This window comes from Haliotis asinina, chromosome 9 (assembly GCF_037392515.1).
Source record: "Haliotis asinina isolate JCU_RB_2024 chromosome 9, JCU_Hal_asi_v2, whole genome shotgun sequence".
Taxonomy (NCBI): Eukaryota; Metazoa; Mollusca; class Gastropoda; order Lepetellida; family Haliotidae; genus Haliotis; species Haliotis asinina.
The window spans coordinates 29,341,859-29,363,536 of NC_090288.1; the positions used below are offsets into that span (position 1 = coordinate 29,341,859).

General features: G+C 38.8%; 1 protein-coding gene across 1 annotated transcript in view; it reads left to right on the forward strand.

Annotated features, from left to right (window-relative positions):
* LOC137297189 (P-selectin-like) overlaps positions 1–21,374 on the forward strand; it is a 28,895-nt gene extending 7,521 nt beyond the window's left edge. Inside the window, exons 5-7 of the mRNA XM_067829203.1 lie at positions 15,171–15,346; positions 16,645–16,682; positions 21,336–21,374. Coding sequence (XP_067685304.1) covers positions 15,171–15,346; positions 16,645–16,682; positions 21,336–21,374 — 253 coding nt within the window. The remainder of the gene's footprint in view (positions 1–15,170; positions 15,347–16,644; positions 16,683–21,335) is intronic.
* Positions 21,375–21,678: the final 304 nt, after the last annotated feature.

A 21,678-nucleotide genomic window follows, 5' to 3' on the forward strand; every position in this document is an offset into this window, starting at 1 on the left:
ACGTCTTCAAGATCTGCTGTAAATTTAAATTCTAGTACATCCAATTCATCAGTTACCCATTCAATTTTCAGATCATTACATGCTATATCAATAGATTTAGCTTTTGAACCAATCCAGATTTCTTTTGATTTATCCAAATTAATTTTCAAAGCTGACATTTTGTAACAAGTATTAGTTGTGTCAATAGTACAAACTCTCACCAGTTCCATCACAAAATAGTTCAGTATCGTCAGCATATTGATCCAGTTTATGTTCATTGTATTCAGTGATGCCTGTGGTGTTTGTAACATTTCTTATCACGTAACCAAGAATGTCAGCAGCAAAAGGGAAAAGATTGGTCACCCTGTCTACATCCCCTTTCATTTGTAAAAAAGAAGTCAGATAGATTACCATGCTGGATGACACTAGGTGTTGTTTAATAGTTATATAATTATCCATCTTATCATTTCAGGGCCAAATTCAAAAATATGTAAAACTCGGTTGACAAACTCTTTTGTAAGAGTATCAGACGCTTTTTCAAAATCAACCAGAAGCATATTGTAAAATTATTGCCTTTCCGAACAAGGTATGTCAGTCCCAAGATAACCAAAGTAAATTTAGGCCTAGCTTTTCATGGTATCATCTTCTGTCGGATCAAAAACATGCATAGTGCAGACAGGCCACTGCAATTATGTGAGCGGAAAACAATATTTAGAAAAAGGATCTAAATTTTCAAAATGTGAATCTAATTGCATTCAGTTTTGTCAAATGTATAAACCAGAAAAATACCGGGAATTAATGTTTAATGGCAACGCTATAAATGTTCCTAGGTATTATTTTCGACTTCGTTTCACATCCTTTGATAAAGTGGTAGTGTAAGTCCATCTCGGGATCTTGTGTGGTTATCTACATTCAGTTGGTGGCAACCTGTAGCCCATTTTTATTTAGCGTTAAATTCAGTAGTAACGCAGATTTAGAGTTACATGCCAGTTTCACATCTATATTTGTGATATTCGATTCGTGTTTACTGTTCTTTATCTACAGACTTCAGTAACCTAACGTACTGTATCCGAAATGTAAAACTTGTCTTGGTCACACAATGGATGAAATAGTGCCGATACGACCGAAATACCTCTCCAAAAAAATGAATATCCTGTTCACAAAGATGCTTTCTTCCATTCCAGTTGAGACTTGCATGATACGATGAGTTTGGTTGTACGCTTTTCTAAACAGCATTTCACATTTATGTATGCCATGACAATTCAGGTACCACACTGCCCAATACCTGTCAGGGGATGCCCTTCATGGCACAAACAGCATGTCCGACACCACACGATGGCACGTTCTTTTCTTGCCAAAATCCAGTTTCGTGCATGTTATGCCAACGAACCCCCTGAACTCCCCTTTGGATCCGCCCATGCGGTGCATGGATGAAGAACATTTAGATTTCTGCTGAGAGCGTTTCTGTGCAGGTTCAAGCAAGTTATCCTCTTCAACTTCTGAATGTCTTTCAGAGATGGATGAAGATCCTTGTGTTCAAAAAAAATTTTCTTTCAGTTGTTGATTGTGGTTCCCCTGTGGCGATTACCAATGGCGTCAATAACTGTATCAGCAACACAACGTACGGCTCGCTGTGCCATCTGACATGCAACACGGGATACAGCTTTAGTGGCGCGAACAACACTATTTCCTGCTCTAACGATGGGACCTGGGAAACATACTCAGGGTCATGTGGTAAGATGTTAACTCAATTTCATCCCTAGGGCAACCTTCATCAGTACCTTTCAGAAGTCATAACTAAGAATACTTAACTATGTTTACATACAGCCTACACAAGATCAATAATTATTCTGTGTTTGCTGATAGTTAAGATAACATGAAGGAGTGATGAGTTAGCATAATGGTTAAAGAGTCCGACCGGCACACTGAAACCTCGGGTTCCATTCTCCACAAGAGTAAAATTTCTGAAGCCCATAGCGTTACGCACCATGATATTGTGGAATGTTGCTAAAACCATAAAACCATACTCACTCATTCACTCACTCATTCACTCACTCACAGAGACAAAATGAAAGTAAACACGTATGTCTACATTACTTTAAGTCAATGCGCAGACTCAACGAGCTTTATGCAGGCGTAAAAAACTACATATTGTTTTAATGTGCAATTAACACCCAGTTCCACCCGAGTCTTGTTGGATTATTTCAAGTACGTTGTCTTGTCACGTAAAAAGGAAAACACATATTAGTCCGGTAAAATGCTTTAAATGTGACTATCCAGTTTAACCAGTCAGTGTATAATATCAATATATGTAATATAATACAATCTTATGTACTTGATTCACTAAACACGAGAAAATCGTTTCCGTATTCACAAAGTATGTTACTGTTTTAAGGCAAAAGAGTTTTGATTAATCTCATAAATTTGGGGGTGATGGATAAAGTAGCTTTTATCAATATATGATTGGATTGCTGAAGTCCTGCCCAGAAGATAACACCCGCGATGCACTCACTTTGACTCCAAAAGTAAGTTTTCATAGCCCGACGCCGTACAGCAGAAATACCTGCTGATTTGTCTGTACGACGCCGATTGTGTTATCAAAATGTGTTTATGCATCCCTATCAAATCGTTACACGTGTTTGCTTTCCGTTGGCTCGATCCTCCCGATCGTTACCTAATCTTGTCGTAAAGGGCGACTAAAGGGATCGGGTGGTCAGGCTTGCTGACTTGGTGGACACGTCATCGTATCCCAGTTGTGCAGATCGATCTTCATGATGCTCTTTTTCTAGATTTCACTCAATCACTCCTCGTCATCGATGACAGCGATGCCGCAGTCATTCAAAGTATCCTTCTAAGAAAACTTATCAATTTTAACAGTGGCGGATTGTGGGACACCGACTGTGGAAAACGCCGTCCTCTCATACAACGGTACGATACACGGTTCAAGGGTCAAGGTCACGTGCGTCAACGATACCTTCATGTACAATGGCGAAACCTTGGTAGAGTGTAATGAACAAGGACAATGGGAAAGACTTCCTTTTTGCAGAAAAAGTAAGTTTAAACTTGTATGGTTTCAATAGTGGGTTCTATTTCCGAAACGGAAAAGGAAACTTTCATCATTCTGTAATCGTCAGTAGACGAGTAGACTAAAATAATATTAGATCGCCAGACCACCGGACCTGTAGTGGTTACACTCACTAGTAGTTGCAACACGGCAGTAATACGCCTTCTGCATTGCCCAGAGTGCCAAAAGGACTGTGCTCCCGGTGGAGAACCCGGGAACTCTCCTGATCTGCGTCAAGAGTTCAGGATGTTAAAAAACCAAGAACAATGGGGAGTCCAGTGACAATGTTTTTGTGATGCAAGCTAGACATTGCAAAGGCGAGGTCCACATACTAGTATTTAGAGGCTTACCATGACTTATCTCTGTCACACTGCACCTATGAAGGATATATATGTTTCAGATATAGTGACTTTGGGTGACTGGATTCTTCTGTTTCGTGTGGAAGCGGGCAATGGCATCTCCGTGTATGACGTTTGGCGTAATGAGACAATCTATCACGATCACCCGGTCATACCAGAAGACTTACAACCGGGTTGCGTTTCCCTTGATACCGCGCTAGAATGTGACACACATTTCAAAAGTAAACTCGTTACACAGGCCACTTGGAGCTCTACAAACATCCAGCAGGTAAGACCTGCCTATCAGGTAGACTATAACCCCATAATCGACACAGTCAACTAATCTGAGAAACTATCACATATTTGCTAACCGCAACACCATTACCATCCAAATGAAATACAATTAAGAAACTAATACTAATTTACATACCATAACCCAATAATGCTCACAATCAACTACGTTGAGAATATATACTCTTCCAAAAAGTAGGGGAACTGTACTTTCAATGTATGATTGTCAAAATTGGGAAATATATGGAATTAAATCAGTGTTGATACAATAGTAATAGATGTTTTGAGAATACATCCCCACATGGATTTCATTCAAAGCAAAGCTGTTCGTTCAGTTATCCCCCTTGTTAGGTGACTGGAGTATGACATGAAAATTTCAGGTTTACAATTTTCAGTCAGCAGTGTGTGATTTGACCCTGAAAACCCTGACTATGCACAGATGCAAGACAATTATCGGAAAAAAAATGGTCTACAGTGATTTATCGACCTGCCAAGATTCATAATGACACCCTATGCATGTATAGGAGGCTCCCACGTTGTGCACGTTCCTCAATGGGTTTTCTTTCTACTGGGCTTCAAATTTCACGTTCCCCAACTTTTTTTCGAAGAGTATATTTGCCGGCAACACCCAAACCATTACAATCAAAATTGTGAGACAGTCAATCATTTGCCCATCATAATCATATAATCACCACGATCAACTAAATTGAGAAACTGTTGAATATTTGCCTACCGCAATCCAATAATCGTCACTATCAACTAAATTTAGAAACTGTTAATCATTTGCCTGCTATAATCCATTAATCATCACCATCAACTGAATTGAGAAACTAATCAGCGTTTGTCTCCCACAATTATATACCATTGTAATCAAGAACTGAGAATGTATCCTATATTTGCCAACCACAACTGCAATAGCCATCACAATCAGGTATATTGAGAATTAAATTCTACCACAGCGCGATGGCTATTACAATCACTGAAAATTGAGGAACTATTAAATATTTGCTCACTACAGTCCGATCATCACCACAATAAACCAAAGTGATGAACTGTTATTTATATCTTGCGACAGACCACAACCCTAAAACCTTCACAGTGAAATGAAATGTGAAAGATCATGAAATTACCCTAAACTGAAAATACTTGGTTGTGTTTAAGTATTGTTATCAGATTCAACTTGAACACCACATCAAATGTATACTGTACATCTTGCATAAGTTGACAAGCAGCGGGGTGGTATGATATGCAGTGATGTAAAACTGGTGTTAAAAGAAACAAGTTATCAAAGTAAATAACTTTCTTATACAGTAAAAGGGTTAAGATGATTTGAGATCACTGCGCAAGTCTGACATGCAAATGAGTAGATAATGCACCATTAATTATACCAAGTTACTTCCGGCAAAAGAGAATGCTAGAAACAGCATAATATACTTATAGTGGGATGATTTTGGTTCCGTATACATCATTAATAGAAACGTGAAGATCTGCTAAAGTTGAAATGGAACGGTGGCCTCTCTATTCTTTTATTACCATCAAGAGGTTCTAAGCAGACAAGCGATAAGCAATTGAGAGAATAAGAGAATATTGTATTGGGTTAACCCTAGATACAACAATGTGATAATAGTGACAAATAATTACAATAATATTGTCAAAGGAAAACCAATAAGACAATTGCTATGCGTCACTCCGATATACATCAGTCAAATCTCGAGGCCATAGCCACAAATAAGTACACCTAATCAAGAAACCAGTGCTATCCAACTAACAAATGAAAATACATAATTAATATCGTTAACATATACCACTGGAAAAATAAACAAATTAAGCCCATTGGGCATATATACCACCATCTTTGGGCAATTTTACTGCAAACCATTGTTCCGGGGTGTAAACGACATGGAAGATCAAAACGAGATAACATAACCTCATACTCTTCTTAAATAACAACCAATCAACAAGGTAAGCTACTTCACACCAAACTATGTGTTCTGTGCTACGAGATCTCGCTTCCCGTTAAATAATAAAGCATTTCTCCTAAGAACTTCTAAAAACCCTGCTTAACATTTACAAGTCAATCTATCAAAATGGATAGGTTTCTTAAAAGTGGAAATTTGACAAGAAAGCTCTTACCGACCAATTGGCCTCACCTTTTTGTCCATTAAAAAAAGTATGGAAGCTGCATGGCTCTATTATCACCTAATCACAGAGGAATCTTACTTACAATCAATCTTAGGTCCCTACAATCAAGTTTACAATCACCGTACAATTGCTCTAATCCACTTGCACAAACACGATCTTAAGACAGCATGGATTTAAGATCGCAATCTTAACTAAGATCGAACTCTTCCACGTTGGAGGTAGACATTTCTTAAACTCGACTCTTGTCTACAGTTGTCTTCTAGTGCGCATAGCATGCAGCGCAAATAAAAAGTGAAACTGGTTACTGCACGCAAATGACATCCCTTCCTTAATCGCACCTTGCAGATTTTTCATGAAAACAAAACAAAACAAAAAAAAAAGGAAAAAAAAAGACCAAAACAAAACAACAACAACAACAACAAAAAAAAAACCCAAACCCCAACCCACAAATCTTTGAAGGAAATGATAACGTTGAAGAAGGAAGCGATAACGTGGAAGGTAACATGTATAATCACTCGTACCTCAGGGTTTTTTCTCTAATTTTTCTACATTCTAATTTTTTATGAAGTAAACATGTGACACTGCAACCACAGAACTATCATGTTTTATGCAAGTATTGAAATACAAACAAATATGTTAACAAATTGGATCTTGAGTTATTGACCTAATAATCATGAAATTAAAAGAAAACACATAAATAAAATTTCCTTATGATATAACACCTAAATGTACCATGATTTGTCAGTGGCTGTCAGTTGAACATAGTTTAGCATCTCGTAGGTGTTATTTGGAGTAAAATCCAAATTCATGACTGGGAAATATGAAAACGTTATAATTTCGTGTGTGTTGTGTTGTTGAATGTTCATCCACAGTATATTAACTACTTTATGCTATTTTGTTGATAATTATTTTTTCGTTTTGTTAAAAAACGTTTTATGCAAATTTCACATACCCCAGCAAGTGTATTTTTCCCGTTTGAAGAATACTTGTATCATATTTAAAATGCATAGATTACAACTCTTGTCTCTTGTCAGATTCAATTTTTACAAGTAGAAAAAACATAATTTTGCACGTTATCCAACTGTAGATTATTTCAATGATAAACTAAGACATAATCATTAACCGAAAAGAAACATGTGGAGATCTGTTCTGTCACAACAGAACATGCATTGTATTTGGGCATGGAAGATTTTACGGGAGTGAGTCAGTGAGTTTAGTTTTACGTCGCACGCAGCAATATTCCAGCTATATGGCGACGGCCTGTAAATAATCGAGTCTGGACCAGACAATCCAGTGATCAACAACATGAGCATCGATCTGCGCAATTGGGAACCGATGACATGTGTCAACCAAGTCAGCTAGTCTGACCACCCGATCCCGTTAGTCGCCTCTTACGACAAGCATAGTCACCTTTTATGGCGATTAAGCATGGGTTGCTGAAGGCCTATTCTACCCCGGGACCTTCACGGGTCAGATTTTACGGCAACGGCATAATATGCAAAGGGAAACCACTCCCATCTTGCGTAAAAACTAAGATTAGCTGCCCTTGAGTTATTGAAAAGGTCATGGCCACTGTTAATCGCATGCAGACACCTTTCGTTACTATCCTTTCCTAGTTTATCAAAAAGTTATGGTGTTCATACATTTTCCAACACTGAATCGGGTAAGAATTGTACTCTATGATATCGACTCGATAATGATGTTGTTCACAACCGCAAATAACGATATTTCTGACGTTAAATCGATGTTGCATTCTCCGTGTCGCTGAAGTGTCGAGGTAAATCATAGTTTTATGCAATATGAAAGCAATCCCCAAACGTAAAGCTAATTATTTGCGTGAAACTGACACCAACTTAGACGCCATTTTGCTACTGACTACAATGATCTTAGCTCCTTACAATTGGTTCCGACCAATTGTAAGTTTTGATTGTAACTTACAATGATCTTAGCCTACAATCAATTTGTGCAAGTGGATGGCGATTGTAGCCGAAGCCTAAGGTCGTGATCTCAAGGATTTACAATAATTGTAGCTCTAAGATCGTTTTGTGCAAATGGGCCCAGGACAGAATCCGCGTCACCTCACAGTAGTAGTTGCATAATTTGCAACAGCGGCATCAGTTGTAGTAACAGTGGTTGTAGTAGTAGTAGTAGTAGTAGTAGTAGTAGTAGTAGTAGTAGTAGTAGTAGTAGTAGTAGTAGTAGTAGTAGTAGTAGTAGTAGTGGCAGCAGAGACATTTACCAGTACAACATTTCTGAACATTATGTATACATTTCATGGCTTTTTCAGGTCAAAGTCGTAATTCTTGAATCGAACCATGTGAAAGCAGAGGTTCTGTTCAATGGCCAAGGAACTACATGGAACAACTGGTTCTCAAAAAGTCAATTGATAAGCTCCTCCTGGACAGATCTCACCTCCACATCAGAGACGAATTACTTCTCTATCCATGGGTGAGACGCGAGCCTATTTCTTGTAAAAGACATTAAATTTCTAACATATTTATTGTAAAGTCCAAAAGCCTGTTTTGATTTTTCTGTAGTGTACAATGTCACATATGTAATGTGCACTATGCTTACTACCACCCCATTTAGGAACAGTTTAGAAACATCCTAAAATCCTAAATCCTAAAACACATAGATTTGTTTAGCTAACATGTGTTCACTGTTAGGATTGAAAGATTTTGGTAGGCATCCTATGTTCATTGTGTCTTTATTGTGTGTTCATCCTGCGTTCATCATGTGTTCATCATGTGTTCACTTCGTGTCTGTGTTTCCAGCCTGTCTAAGTCTAAGACAAAGGTCAGCGTGGCTTCGTTACGTTATGAAAATACAGAATATCGACAACAGATGCGCAGGCACAGCAATTCCCCAAATATGTAAACATGGTGCAATATTCCTCTGGATGTTGTGGAGGAAAAGGTGGTTTGGGGTTAACAAATTCTTAATTGCACCAGGTGAAAATACAAAACGTTTCGGTGGAGATGCCAACGCCGCGACAATAACGATGTTAGCATTTACACTGAAACGTCTTTTTTTTAATCTGATGCAGTAGACAAGTTGTCAATCCGTAAAACGTGTTTCTCATCTTCATACACGCCTCTACCATCATTGTAGCACGCTCATTATAGAGTTCTGCATATTGTATCACAGTCATTATAGTCTTGTATACATTGTACCACAGTCATTATAATCTTGTACACATTGTATCGCAGTCATTATAGACTTGTACACATTGTATCACAGTCATTATAGTCTTGTACACATTGTATCACAATCATTATAGACTTGTACACATTGTATCGTAGTTATAACAGAGTTGTACAGATTGTATAGCAATGTATGACAGTGATAATAAGGTACGCCACCTGGCATGACGGCTGGCAGTTGTGTGTTGTGGGAGCTCTGCAAAGTTTCGATATGTGAGTCGGCATTGAAACGTGGAGAGCCCGAATTTGTTGTTTAACCATATTAGGAAGGTACCCAGAACATTTGTAAAACGCATTTCCATTCATGGGGGACTTATTAAGCGTCAGTTTCAAGTTTTTGTGCTAGCTGCGAGTTGTTGTTCGTTCGTAGCAATGTGGAACCCAACCCGGGCGCACGTGAAACATGACAAACACGCTTGTCAACATTTGGTTTAAGGACGCTTGAACGTTAACAGAGACAGGAGTGAGTGAGTGAGTTTAGTTTTACGTCGCACTCAGCAATATTACAGCTATATGGCGACGGTCTGTAAATAATCGAGTCTGGACCAGACAATCCAGTGATCAATAACATGAGCATCGATCTGCGCAATGGGGAACCGATGACATGTGTCAACCAAGTCAGCTAGTCTGACCACCCGATCCCGTTAGTCGCCTCTTACGACAAGCATAGTCACCTTTTATGGCAAGCATGGGTTGCTGAAGGCCTATTCTACCCCGGGACCTTCACGGGTCTACAGAGACAGGAAGATGCTAACAATAAATGTATTTTAATGGACATTCAGTCAAAAGGAGACTTAAATGAGAAAACCACGGAGGACATAATTGCAAAGTGTGACAAATTGTCAGCAGTTATGAAGGAGTTAAAACAAGAGCAAGATAGTCCATGGGAAGAGACAATGCGGAAACAAGAGGAAAACGAACAAGTACGCGACAGGTTAGAGAAGAGCGAAGCGCAGTCCCGACGCAACGACCTGATTTTCTACGGGCTGGAGGATGGTTCAAACAAAAGCTGGAACCAGAGTTACAATCCAGGTGATTATACATCCTTGAATGCACTTATCAAAGACACAGATTGGAATGGATTGTTAGTAAATTGCCAGTATGTAAATCACGCTTGCGAAATATTTTACCAGAAATTGAATATGTTTCTCAAACCATGTATCCCTACAAAGAAGGTCACTAAAGGCTAAATGACAAGCCATGGTTCGATTCAAATCTAAGACGAGAGTGCAAGAAAAGGGACCGGTTTCGCTGAAAAACAGAAGGAACAATGTTGTTATCGGATATTACAAAATTATAAAAAGCAACGACAAAACGTTAATAATATGAAATATTATGCTAAAGAAAACGTTTTCGCTAAACTAGACAGTTCTTTTCTGGATTCATATGTTGAAAGCAAAAGTTCATATTAATAGCTTCTACGTCTTCTAGTGAAACAGTCTGGTACATATACCTGCATACCCCCTCTTAAATCTAATGATGATCATGAAGGTCCGACTTGTTCCTCGGATTGTGCAAAAACTGAAAGACTGAACGAGTATTTCCAAGCTATTTCAACAGTGGATGAAATCAACGCATGTCTACCATATTCCGGTAAGCGAACAAGCGAGATTCTTTACATCCTAATTGTATCCAGATATGAAATTGAAGATGTCTTTAAATGTTTACATGTGAAAAGGGCATCCGGTCGTGACAGAATAAGTCATCAACTGCTGAAACACGTTGTATACTCAAGTAACGCCGATGTATGTTGTTCAATATGTCCTTACAAACATGCATGTACCCATCTGAGTGGAAGGTTGCCAGTGTCATGCCTCTTTTCAAGAAAGGTGATCCATCTTTAGCTTCTAACTGTAGGCCGATATCCCTTATAAGTTGTGTTGGAAAGTGTTTGAGCGAATTGTCTTCAAACACCTCTTTAATTATTTTCATGCTAACAAACTCCTGTATAAATATCAATCTTGTTTTCAACCAGGACATTCCACTGTATATCGGTTAATTGAAATTTACAACCGGGTTTGCATATCACTGGATAAAAAAAGAAAATTTTTGTATGGTATTTTGCGATATATCAAAAGCGTTTGATCGTGTCTGGCATAGAGGATTACTGTTAAAGTTTGAAAGGTATGGCGTAAGCGGACAACTGCTGGGATGGTTAGCTACTTACATAAGTAATCGCAGTCTGAGTGTATTTGTCAATGGGTCAGTTTCCAAGCTGAGGACGCTAAGCGCTGGTGTCCCACAGGGCTCAGTGCTTGGTCCTTTCTTATTCAAAGTTTACATTAAGGACATAGCTGATGAATTAAATTGCTTCACACGTTGATTTGGTGATGACTGGTCTTTGGGTTACTCTTCACCAGGTAACAGGATTATTGAAATGACTCTAAATGCTAATTTAAGTAAGTTAAATACTTGGGGTAAAAGATTGCTAATTAATTACAATCCAGAAAAGACGGAAGCTGTCCTATTCTCGATAAAAAAATTATATCGATGTACCACATCTTTACTGTAATGGTGTTGAAATTAAATTCGTTGATAATCACAAAGATCTTGGAGTTAATCTTACACGGAACGGAAAATGGGCTGGCCATATTCAAAGTATGATACAAAGGTTTCAAAAATGGTTAATTCCCTGCGAGTTTTGAAATCTGTATTGTGTAGGGGTACTCTCAATAAGATCTATACCATGTTTATTCGGCCGCATCTTGAATACGCATGTGAGGTCTGGGACGGATGTACTCTCTTAAAAATAAATAAGCTAGAACAGGTTCAGTTACAAGCAGCGAGAATCTACAGGTCTACCAATATATACATCTCGGGAAGCTTTTTACTTTGAAACTGGATGTGGAAACAAAGGCTACGTTTGATGTATAAAATTCAACATGAAATGGCTCCTTCATATCTAAAAGAACTGCTTCCTTTGAATGTTGGTTCCAAATCTAAATATACTTTACACAATTCCCTAAATATATCGATTCTTACTCCAAGACTTAAGCATTTAAAAGAATCCTTTTTTCCATCTACAATATGCTCTTGGAACAATTTACCAACCACAGTTCGTAATTCAAAATGTGTGGTCTAATTTTAAATCATCTATCACTGTCAGTCATGAGTATGCACCTCAGTATTATTCGTGCGGTAAAAGAAAAATAGACATTATTCATACCAAGTTGCCGTATTGTTAGTTGTCCGAACTCTGATTTGTACAGTGTTGGGCTGAAAACTGATCCCATTTGAGCATGTGGTGTTTTATTGAGGATTCGTATCACTATCTGTTTGAATGTTCATTGTACAAACAACAGAGAGTTCTATGTTATCTGTTCAGCGCATTTGTTTATCAGCGGGTATTTCAGTTGACCTCAAACTTTTGTTAGAGGGACGTGCAGACCTATCTTCATGCGAAAATACAAATGTAGTCAAGTTAATGCAATCATTCGTCAGTGAGACAAAACGATTTGTATAGCATTTCTGTGTTATTCTGTATAGCTCTATCTCTTTCTCACTTCTACTACCAATTTGGCCACATTGGTCATCTCAGGAATCTATACTATCTATGTACATACCAAGGAGAGGGTATTCTAAGTTGGAGAACTTGTTCCTAATCCCTTTCTCTGTGAATAAAATATGTTTATAAAATAAAGAAAAGAAGAAAAGAATGTTTATGGACTATAAGTAAAACTTTACTTACGCACAAGACATATACATTGAACGGGTGCATAGACTACGTACTGAAAGAAGGCCGGATCTCATAATTTTCTTTCTACTAAGATAAAGAGAGAAGGGACGTGCCAGAGAAGGCCGGAAGGAAACCAACTTTAAAGTGAGTGATGACTTCACAAAACAAGTGAGAGACTTGAGATCACGTCTCTGGGAATTCATGAATGGATAGGAATGAAGGCAAACAGTGTTATTTGTCTTACAAGCTGGTGGTAGACGGCCAAATCTTCTCTTACGACATGAAGACTGAAAAGTTGTCGACGTCAGATGATGGCACACCCACGATATACGACAGAATCGGCCACAAGAATGAGTGAGTGAGTTGCGTTTTACGCCGCCAAGCAATATTACAGCTATATGGCGGCGGTCTGTAAACCATCGAGTCTGGACCAGACAATCCAGTGATCAACAACATGGGAACCGATGACATGTGCCAGAAAGGTAAGCATGCCTGACCACACGATCCCAATAGTCGCCTCTTACGACAAGCATAGTCGCCTTGTATGGTAAACATGGGTTGCTGAAGACCTATTCTACCCCGGACCTTCACCACAGGAACAGAAGAAAACTTTGGACAATGGACTGAGGGGACGTGACGAGCAGAGACATCGAACCAAAAGTGCAGGAGACGAGTACACTTAGAGAACATGCAGGCGAGGCTCGACATCTGACTAGGACCATTTATTATGGAGGAATGAACAGGTTATAATCTTTAAACAACGAACAACAGTCGGAAATCAACAGGCCGCAGTCTCCCATCAACAAATAACTACCACTCAACATCTACAAGACCGACGACTAGAACAACGACTTAAATACCTGTAGGTAATTATCAGCCATATAATGATGATAAATCTGCAAATTTTGAAACCTTCCATCAATATCTTGTAAGCAACGTAAACAATAGCTCTCTTAATTTCACATGTTGGAATGTAAACGGATTATAGTCTAAGGTTACAAATGCATTTAGTGCCATTGAGGAATCGGTCAGTATGTCAAATACATTTGCATTATAGAAACATGGGCTGGGAATCAGGATGGTTTCGGCAGTCTAGTACCAGGCTTTGAGTGTTTGCAGTGTGTCCAAGATAGAGCCTCACACAGCTGGCGGTATAGTGGTGATATTGCTGTTTATGTTAAAGAGGGTATTTCGTCCTTAATTCACAGAATTCATGATAATTGGACGGACCGTATTTGCTTTTACATCTCGTACTTGTTTAATAGCCAATAAAAACTCGTCTTAAGTCTAGTGTATATTCCAACAACCGAAAAAGATGAAGACAAGATCTTTGACAGTGATAAGTATACACCGCTTGAAGAAACCTGTTCCAGTGTTAATCCTTTTCAAATCGAAAGAACATCCAAGGATTTAGTCGTCGATTATTACGGCAAACAATTTCTGGATTTATGCTCAAAATTGGATTTACATGTAACCAATTGAAGATCTGGTGGGAACAAAGTTGGTGAATTCACGTTCGTTGGTGCACTGGGAAACAGCGTAATTGATTACTGTTTTATATCGACAGACATATTCCATTACGTGCAGTCATTTCATGTCATCACTGAGGTTCTGTCAGATCATATGCCGATTTGTTTCCTGGGCTAACGGAAAAGGACATGCCACATGCAGTATTTTCAATACGGACGCCGTCCCTCACCCGCGATCGTTTCGAGTGGGATCACAATAAACAGCGGGCCTTTACACTGTCTTCAGGGCACAGACTTCATAGAGGTTTTCGATTATGTCGATAGAAGCAGGCTTCTCTTTCAGTTACTTCGAAAAGGTATTCATGGCAAACTATATAGATTGTTTCAAAGTATTTATCGTAATGTGAAAGCATATGTGAGATGACACCATATCAGTTTACAGAAATGTTTTCATTTTCTTGAGGTGTTAGACCAGGGTGTATGTTGTCACCTATGCATAAGGTCCATAATGATTGAGACACAATGTTTACAACTCTGAAATGATTGAGACACAATGTTTACAACTCTGAAATGATTGAGACACAATGTTTACAACTCTGAAATGATTGAGACACAATGTTTACAACTCTAAAATGATTGCGATACAATGTGTACAACTCTGAAATGATTGCGATACAATGTGTACAACTCTGAAATGATTGTGATACGACGTGTACAGGTCTATAATGATTACGATACAATGTGTACAAGTCTATGACTGATACAATGTCTGCAAGTCCATAATGACTGTCATACTATGTGTACAAGTCCATAATGACTGTGATACAATGTGTACAAGTTTATAATTACTGTGATTCCATGTCTACAAGTCTGTTATGATTGTAGTGCAAGGCTATATGTGCACAAGAGAGCATACACTCTGTAACGTTGTTTGTGTGTACAGTTGCGGATGATCAACGTGAGGATGATGTCATTTGTATTGTTTATGTTTCTAATGTATACTTTCAGACACGACGGCACTGACCGGCGATTCTACATAAACAACTTCTTCAAGAGTTGTCCTGGAGATACAGGCTGGATGTTGATTAAAGATAAAGCTGACTATAATCCCTGTAGTTGGGAGAAGAATGTCGATCTCCCAGCCATAATGTTCAGTAAAAGCACGACTGCTACATTGTCTGGAGGTGAATATCACGGATGGGGTGGTGGTGGGGGGTGGGGGGTGTTTGACACAGTGTGTGAATTTCTTGTGAACCCAGTAGTTAACAAAATGATAGAATTGACCATCAGCAAACCACGCTTATTGTAAGAGTGAGTGAATTCGGTTTTACGTCGCACTATATGTCGGCGGTCTGTAAACAATCAAGTTTGGGACAGACAATCCCGTGATTAAGCGCATGATCATCGATCTACGCAAGTGGGGTACGATGAAATGTGTCAACCAAGTCATCGAGCCTGGCCACACAATCCACTTAGTCTCCTCTTACTACAAGCATGGGTTACTGAGGATAAATGTTAGCCCGGATCTTCACGCGCCCTTACAGTAAAAGGCGATAACCGTGATCGGGTGGCCAGACTTGCAGACTTGATTGATTCACATCATCGTATTCCGTGTGAATGGATGGGTACTCATGATAACTTGTCCATCCTCGATAACTTCAGGCTATACGTTCCGATTACTCTCCACTAAAGTGGATATATCGCCATCACTGGATTTTCTTGTCTTGTCTTACTATTATTTCCAGCTCGCCTTCATATAGCTGGAGTATTGTCGGTGTTGCGTCAAACAAACAAACAAACAAAGTCCAGTGCTGACAAAATGTTGTCACTTTGCTATGTGACTGCATGGACTTTGCTATGTGACTGCATGGACGTGATAAGTACATAACGCCATGAAGTAGCATAGTCTCCCTTTACCCAGATCAAAAGTCCATTTTGCCCTGTAGAGGACATTATATAAGACTGTTGTTCACTAGTCCACGCGGGACCTGCCATCGATTTGCATTCGCAAATCATCTGTAATTTCCGTACATCATACGTGGTTCAATGTTATTCGAGATAAAGAATTACTACCAGCAAGTACCAAATGAGCTCGGCATTCCCAGAAGGGTACAGAGCACATAGAAATGTTACTCACTTGCGAGTAAGCGGGATCCATTGAAAATAATAGAAGAGCGCTCAGCCAATCAGAAAACATCATTTATGTGTCAGATAAAATATTAATATAATTCAGGTTTGAGTCTCATCCATGAGACGAAAAATGTGCTTAAATATATATTAATCGACAAAAACAGTTGTTTTACAGTTGTTGACACATTACAAAATACAAAAAGAACAAAGGAACGATGAGAAGGAATGCTTACATAAAGTATCAACTCACCATATATTAAGCGGGTCTGAAATTGAGCTCTCTGTATATACTAGAACAGAGTATTTTGTTTTGCTTATCAACCATTATAAGAAACGTGATTAAATGTTCCAGATTTCGAATTTGCGCATGTGATGGCAGTGCTGGCAAAGGTAGGTCCTGAATGAAGGATAGGACCATTTCTTGCCTGTGTACCTTTCAACGTTTCGGACATCTGTGACAGCCGGTACCTTTCACAGTTCCACTACAGTCCGTTTGATTCCATTTGGAACCGATTGCACACTAACATGAAACCTAATATACGCAGCAAAACCAGGATTTTCACAGTCACATAAAATCGACAGGCAAACTGATGATTTGTCTTATTATTTTGGAGACAAAATAACAATAAATACAAACAAGAGCTGTTCAATAACGTACATTGTTTTGTTGTCACCTGTTTCAAGACGAGGAAAGAAATTTGCTGGTGGAACAGCCAGGTAGCCTATTCAACAGGCGTGTGTTCTCTGTGTGTTCTGATATGAGTGAAGTATGCTATGTTGAATTCTGAATGGGCAGATGTCATGATTTCTTTTCAGCAGCGTAGTATTCTCGAGACAGAACTGACATGACATTGTGTAATATGTGTGCAAGCATATATATTTATCCTCCAAAACTGTTCCACAGGAGAAATCGCTTGTGTGAGATCCGACGTTATTACTCGCCCGTTGAAGATACTGCAGTGTAATATTTTCACTTCAATATTCCACTAGTGAAATACCGCTTGACTTATGGCGTCAAAATGGTTCAAAGTTGTGACGTCACAATGCTAATGCCGATGTCGCGATTTTACTAGACCTTGCTTGACTCGCGGAAAGCTGAGAGTCCTCACACTGTAGGAAATTTCGCGGCAGTTTCTGTCAATTTATGTTAGCGACTAATAAACAGAATAATAAACTCGCTTCCGTGAAATACCATTTTTATTAAACTTGTTGAAGAATAAAGATACCAAATCATTAACTCGTTTAATAAAAATGGTATTACACGGAAGGTCGTTTAGTATTCTCTATATATCTACCAGGAGCTATCGCTTTGACAGTAGATTTTGCACAATGCTATGACGTCATGAACTTGATGACGTCACGATGCTATGGCATCGTTGCACTGCAAATCTAATGCCAGTGCTGTGTACAGAGATGTACATTTATATTAGGAGATAAACATACTGTGTTGTAAAATCAGAGGTATATAACGAAGTTATAATAGCTCTAAATTTGTTTTAAAACCGAACGCGTAGCGTTCTACCATAACCGTGTTATTCTGATTTTATATAAATACATAAAATGTTGGAAAATCAGAGGTATATAACGTGATTATATACCTCTGAATGACTTTGATTAACCAGTCACAATCTAGTATTTACTGAAGTCATGGTAGAATTTTCATTGAAACCAATGAAGAATGATTTTGGATGAAAAAGAATCTCATCCTCGTGTCTACTGGTATCAGTTATATCAACACTCATTGGTAAAGGTAAAACATCATCGGCAAGCCTCGGATATATATGTTACTATATCAACTCGTGTTGATGTATTTGACATCAGTCGACACTTGGGTGAGATTCTCTCTCTCTCTCTCTCTCTCTCTCTCTCTCTCTCTCTCTCTCTCTGTGTGTGTGTGTGTTCTTGTGGGGGGGGGGGGGGCTGCGCATGCGTGACAGGCAAAAGAAACGCAAGTCAAATATAAGGAATATAATGTATTTGTCAATATTAATTACAAGTAATACAAACAGGGTCAGACATAAAAACTGAGTGAAGAGATTGCACTGGCTCTCAAGACTACTGACCTTATTAAGTTATCGAAAGGTAAAGGGGTTGACAAAAAGTGATATCGCTGGTGTCGACCGAAATGTGTGATGACGGATGGTGACCCGAGGAAGGTCACCTAGGGTCTGTGTAGCTTTGTATCGGTTCTATGCGTACGTATGTGCATATGATTGTATGTATGGTTGGGTGTGCGCATTTATGTATGTAAGTGTCTATGCTTGTGAATGTGTGTATATGTTGGTATTTATTATGGTACATTTGATGGTGTATGTGTGTGTGGTATATGCATGGTGCTTTGTAGGTATAGCTATATGTATGGTATTCATACGTGTGTACGTTGTGTGTTCATATTTTATTAGTGAAACAATGTGTATGTGTTAAGGATTTTACAATGTCCCATAGGTCAACGCTGGCTGTATATGTTATACTGTGGAGATTTATCTATCTAGATAACGTTGTGCATACTGTTTAAAGACATCACTAGCCATTCGGGTCAAGAGTGGTACATCTTAATTATATCCGAAGAAACGGGGTTTTTTTTGTTTGCTTTTTTTTGGTTTAAATTATGGATTATAACTATTTTATCGAAGTTTATGAAGATGTTTGTGGAATACTATTTTGCAAATAAACAATGTAACTTGTTATTTTTCTTCTCTTTCATGGATAAAACTTTAGATCTGTAAACCAGTTTACTGTCCGTTTCCAGTGGTGGTAGTGTTAGTTTCATACAGATCTATTCCCATCACTAGAATACGTTGTTTCAGAAAGACTTTGTTATAAGTACAAGCTGAGATCCCTTGACACAAACGACCGGTAAAGGTCCGGGGTAGAATAGGCCTTCAGCAACCCATGCTTGCCATAAAAGGTGACTCTGCTTGTCGTAAGAGGCCACTAACGGGATCGGGTGGTCAGGCTCGCCGTACCCTTTATTGTATCGAACTGAACATTCGCCAGTGAGTGTGCTCTTCAATCAATGAACCACCTTTATTTCACGCCTTGTTACAACTATATAGATCTGGACGTCGTGAACGAGCGCATTAACCACTAGACTACCCACCGCCCGTATTCAGAGCCAGAACATACACGTCTTACACAATCTGTAAGCTAAAGAGATAAATATTCTGCTAAGAAATCTCTTTAGCTAGCAGAATGTGTCCCCGGTCATGTTTGTCATAAAGGATCATCAGCGCTAGTCATACAGACAGGTGTTCAGGTGTTCGCTGAAATTAAGCCCAATCGCTTAACCAATACCACACGGATAAACTAAACCAGGCAATGTCTGTTCCCGAGGCACAAGGCTTGCTTTAAAGACACGACCCTTCTCACGACAGGGCTTTTGACTGTATTATTGGCAACTGAATGCCTTCTCAGAACATGTGACGCGCTGAATGGAAACAACAGATTTGTAACAAACAGGAAAAGGAAAAGTTCACAATGACATAAACATTGTTGTACAGAATTACTACCTCAGTGGCAAGCATAATGAGTGGGGTCGCTATAGAAAGGCGTGATAACGCCACCAGCTATTGGGATAGCGATAGTCTATTACGACCAACTATTGCAATACTATTGCAATAGTTTTTTTGTTTTGTTTTTTCTCCGTGAATTGTCTGGGAACGGATGGTCAGGCTCGCTGACTTGGTTGACAAACGTCATCGGTTCCCAAATGCGCAGATCGATGCTCATGTTGTTGATCACTGGATTGTCTGGTCCAGACTCGATTATTTACAGACCGCCGCCATATAGCTGGAATATTGCTGCGTGCGGCGTAAAACTAAACTCACTCACTCACTCCATGAATTGTCTCATTTGAAGTCATTTCCCCAAATGGATTCGTGAAGATCCGGAATCAAATCGGTCGTCAGCGTGCTTGCCACAAAAGGCGCCTATGTTAGTCGTGTTTCATTCATTGTATCTGAACATACTGAAAGATATGTCCAACTTCTAAAAAAGCCACTACAAGAAATCTTTCCTAATCATTAATTTTTAGGAGGAACATCAGCAGCAATCTTACCGTCTTTTGTTTCTATCATGGATTAATTGCTATCTTTGACTCAACAATTGCAATCCATCTACAGTTCGATGCATCGTTACAGCCCTAACAATAGTACTGAAAATTTACATAGCAAAGCGATTTTATTAATGTTTTGCCATGTAATTGCATCAGTTTATTCAAGGAAATACTGAAGTCTTGACTTTGCTTTGGTAAATAACACACGAGGTGACATAAACGGGAACAGGTCAAAATGGCCACACGACAAAATGGCCACAGCCCCTAGTCAAAATGGCCACACAAAAAAATAAAGGGTGGCCATAGAAAAATAATCAAAATGTCCACACATATAAGTCAAAATGGCCACAACCCCTAGTCAAAAAGGCCATAGCAAAAGTCAAAATAGCACCTCAAAAAGGTCAAAATGGCCATACATCATTTTATTATTTTTCAATACTCATAACACTTGTATTATGTTATACGAAAGCGTAAAACTGACAAAAGAAGGTATATCACAGAAAAGTGGGTGTTTATTATCGAAGTACTTTCCTAGCTGATACTTTGTGATTTTCACTGAGGTGGAAGAGAAGTTCACCCTTCCGGAGACCGGCTCACAGAAGGAGAAACCTCTACTAATGGAGTCTAGTGGATACATCAATGTCAAACAAGGTATTACCCCTGTTCTCAAATACACTAAATAATCATATATATTATCCAGTAAATAATGTTAATTCATTGTAGTTCTTTATTACTGTATAAATACGTTGTAATGTATTGTAAATGTAGCATAAAGAATATAATGTATTATGCAATATTTATTAAATTTATTTTCATTTTAGTCTTCAGGAGATCAGTTCACTTATCCTTTTAACTTGCTCGTCAAATTACTAATCAAAATATGATAACATACATTGTGAAACCTTGATTAATATGTGAAGACGTGCCTTGTTAACTAGCAGATAATTGTTAATCCTTGTGTCTATTGTAATTGTGTTCATACTTTTCAGGTTAAGGAAGCAGCAACGGCCAATCTTCAGAAGGACTAGGCGACTATGCTTGTCGTAAGAGGCGACTAACTGGATCGGGAGGTCAGGCTTGCTGACTTGGTTGACACATGTCATCGGTTCCCAATTGCGCAGATCGATGCTCATGTTGTTGATCACTGGATTGTCTGGTCCAGACTCGATTATTTACAGGCCGTCGCCATAGAGCTGTAATATTGCCGAGTGCAGCGTAAAACTAAACTCACTCACTCACTCAGAAGGACTATTGGAATGACCAAGTTTTTGACTAGACTCAGTAGCTGACTCAACTACTAGAAGATATAGATTTTGACTTGAAGAAACTGAT